The sequence below is a fragment of the Diadema setosum genome, chromosome 15 (genome assembly GCF_964275005.1).
Source record: "Diadema setosum chromosome 15, eeDiaSeto1, whole genome shotgun sequence".
Lineage (NCBI taxonomy): Eukaryota > Metazoa > Echinodermata > Echinoidea > Diadematoida > Diadematidae > Diadema > Diadema setosum.
Window position 1 is genome coordinate 25541574 of NC_092699.1, and position 3857 is coordinate 25545430.

General features: G+C 44.3%; 1 protein-coding gene across 1 annotated transcript; it reads right to left on the reverse strand.

Moving 5' to 3' along the window:
* On the reverse strand, window positions 1–906 carry LOC140238614 (uncharacterized). The gene has a single exon (XM_072318515.1). The coding sequence runs from the start codon at window positions 904–906 to the stop codon at window positions 1–3; it is 906 nt and encodes a 301-aa protein (XP_072174616.1).
* Window positions 907–3857: the final 2951 nt, after the last annotated feature.

Consider the following 3857-nt stretch of genomic DNA (forward strand, 5'->3'; position numbering starts at 1 on the left):
TTACTTCCTCCCTTGGCCTGCCCTCTGAGCAGGTAGCTGGCTCCCTCGGGAGGCAGTCGGGGTGTAAGTATGTGGCGGTTGAAATCGCTTCCGCCAAGCTGGTCGTGGTCCTAAAAAAGGCCTGTTTGGGTTGCCTGAAGTTGGTGATCTCATCCAACCTGCATCTCTGAACTGCCGGCGAGATGATTCGGCTGCAAGTCTGTAGGGATGGTACAGTGGACGCGAGTGCTTTGCTGCTTTCATAACTCCGGCAGCAGCCTTGTGCTGGTCCTGAAGCTCTCTGACTTTTTTCCCCAAGTCATCTCCAAAGAGGTACTTGGTTACGGGGTGAGTGGTCTTGCACAGGTGTGTGAACTTACTGTTCAGATCTGGTCTAATCAGTTCTTTTCGGAGTGCATTCAATTCGTAATTAGCGTTGCACAGGAGAGCAAGCGCATCTTGCTGGGCCTCAGTTATCTCTGGGTCGAGTGTGTGGAGAAACGCATTAACACCGCGAGTTAATGACCTTTGCACTTTCTGGATCCTAGCATCGCGAGTGCGAGTAGTTGTGCTGAGGTTGTCCCAGATTGTCTGGTTTACACGCGGCGAGTCGATCAACTGGCAGTTTGCCGGGCAAGGGTATTTGTGAGCTGTATCCTCGAGCGTTTTCTCTTCCAGGTTGTTGGTCATTAAATAAGTCACGGAGTTTGCTAGCTCTTCGTCGATAGCCTGCCCGATCTCTGAAGGCACCGCGAATTTTGCTGCGAAGGCAGGCACCTTGCCCTGATCTGGATCGTCGCCCTGCATACTACCGCGCTCGGTAGGCAGATGTTCATCGCGTGACTCCGCGAGCCCGCTCAAATCACGGTTGAATCCCCCACGTGTTATCACCGTTGGCATATCATAGTCGTCATGCGTGTAGTGCATCGATGCTCCGGGCAGAGCATCAACGACTCGGGAGAGAAGATTTTCGAGCTTATTTAGCCTCCCGGAGAATTCTGCCAAATCCGAATTTGTACCGACAGTAGAAGATCGCGATCCAGCGTCTGACTCTGAGCAAGGTTTCACCCTGCTCGGTTTTTTCTTCCCGCTACCACCTCCAGCCGCCGCTACGCGGTCAGCCTGTGGTTTCGTACTTTTCTTAGTACAGGACTGTCCGTTACGGCAGATGCAGCTCCACTGCAACTGCTGGCATCCCGCTGCGCAGGAGCCATTTTTGATTGGAAACGCGAGGCAGCAAGCGGTGAATTAGAGGGCGGAGATTGCTTCTCCATAGTTCTTGTATTTCCCGTAACGATTCTTCAGCAAATCGGAAACAGAAATCTCGGAGAAACGGCGAAAAGGGGTCGAATTTCCCAATCACGCTGGAGCAGTATCGTAACTGCTCCTTTCCAGAACACGGCTGCGCACGAATTGAACACGTGCACGCGCGCGGGATCTCCTATATTCTCATACGCAGTAATGCGTAGTCTCGATGTCGAGACTTACGAAATAAAATGCATTGGCATGCATGTTTGGTGGCAAAAACTCACAACTCTACTTGAGGACCATAAAGTCACATAATTTTCGCTGCAGTGTATACATGCAAATATTAAACATACTCGTAATTTCCAGTAATAGGTGTGTTTAAAAGCCAGAAGGAGTGAGATTTGGGTTGCGATCAAAAACTCATTTTTCTGTTCATCGTTCAAATGAGGTGAAAATTCTACTGGACATGGCATGGAACAATTACAACAAATGTGTGGGGAAAAATTACACAAATACATATAGTAAGATTTGAATCGCAATTCAAGTTGATATCCAAAGTGTGATCTGTTGGCCTGCCAGACATTCACATGACGAATTAGTGAGATCTGGATCACGATCCAAACCTCATTCTCAAACTGCTGTGTGAACCCCCTAATAACAAGATGTCTCCGAATAAGAACATGCCTCTCTCTCTCTCTCTCTCTCTCTCACACTCTATTTCTCTTGCTGATCTATCTATCTGATCATGGAGCTCGTAGCTCCATGATCTGATCTAGTAACTCCTTGTTCCGATCTCCTTTCATATCTCTGGTAGGATCCTTGCACTGGGACTACTACACGAGGCCAATTGTATAAAATTTACTCATGTTACAGCAGCTACAAGATGTAAGAGAGCATCAGCCCTGTCACAAATTCTCATGTGGAATGTACTATCAAACACAAACACATACTCAAAGTCAAACTTTACATAGATACGATTAAAAGAAAGAAAGAAAGAAGAATGAATAAACATCTCTGGTGCCCTATCAAGGTTACGTTGACATTCTTTGTCATGCCACAAGGTAGAAGCTGAGCAGAACAAACTGACCATCAAGTCTGGGATTTGCTTTCTTCATTCCTGGCAAGAGATCAGCTGTGAGTATGTCTAAGTGTGGGTATTTTGCACAGCATGTGTAAGACCCTCTCATGTTTCAAACTGTGCTTATCTTGTGTCACAGTGTTAAAGTTTTTTAATCTACTTAAAGGGAAGATAAACCCCAAGAACAATGTGGATTGAGTGAAAGCAGCAACATTAGTAGAACACATCAGTGAAAGTTTGAAGAAAATCAGACAATCGATGCAAAAGTTATGAATTTTTAAAGTTTTGGTGTTGGAACTGCTGGATGAGGAGACTACTAGAGGTTATGACGTATGAGTGGACTACAATATCAAGAAAATATAAAGAAAATACTACAAAAATCCATTTTTCATGAAAATTACAAATTCCATCAACTTGATATTGACATATGTTAAGGATAGCAATTATTCCCCCTCCTTTCTGAAATCGGTTGGTCCACTGCTCTTTCATAATTCTAGAAAAGTGAATTTTTGTTGAATATCCTTTATATTTTCTTTGTATTGTTGTCCACTCATACGTCATATCCTCTAGTAGTCTCCTCATCCAGAGGTTCCAACACCAAAACTTAAAAAATTCATAACTTTTGCATCGATTGTCCGATTTTTCTCAAACTTTCACTGATGTGTTCTACTAATGTTGCTGCTTTCACTCAATCCACATTGCTCTTTGGGTTTACCTTCCCTTTAAGAGTGTTCTACTAATGTTGCTGCTTTCACTCAATCCACATTGCTCTTTGGGTTTACCTTCCCTTTAAGAGTGTGCGTATGCCTGTGTGTGTGTGTGTGTGTGTGTGTGTGTGTGTGTGTGTGTGTTTTGTTTGTTGCTTTTTTTTTGGGGGGGGGGTAGTTTATCAGTTGTATAAGGTCCTATCAACTAATAGTGTGGGAACACTTGGCCTACTGTAAAGCAAGATAAAATGTTTGCGCTTTGCAGCCGACGGCCTTTTTCGTGGCATTAACAAACTAGAGAAGCACTCTGAGAGCACAGACCTCTGCCAAGCATGCAGCTCATTTCCACCACTGATCTTGTTCTTCCATAGGGTATCAGTGATTTCCACCCATGTATGTGCAGAAAGTCGCCCGATTTCCCAATATAAAAGCCTTTGTTACATCATAATCCCTCAGCTGCACTGCACGCCTCGCCCTAGCAGAAACTTGAGCAGGCACTTTAGTGCGCGCATGCAAACCTCAAATATGTGCAGCCTGAACTCCCAAGTTCATTGACCCTACCTGCCAAAATATCAAAAATCCTTCATAAATTCCACAAAAATTCTCGGATCACTACCAAAAGTTAATCGTTTGTTACTTGTGTCATTCTCAACCTTTTCTGCAAGTTTCATCCTAATCCGTTGACTACTTTTTGAGTTATTTCGCACACGGACAAACTAACGAACAAACAAACAAACCAACGGTAACGAAAACATAACCTCCTCCCTTGGTGGAGGTAAAAAGAGAACATGTCAAAACTAGAAATGTTGCTATGGCTACTGGTATGCCTCAGCAATAATGCATGG

Excerpts from the sequence above, each read along its gene's own strand:
- LOC140238614 (XM_072318515.1), bottom strand. The coding sequence starts at position 906 with ATGCACTACACGCATGACGACTATGATATGCCAACGGTGATAACACGT.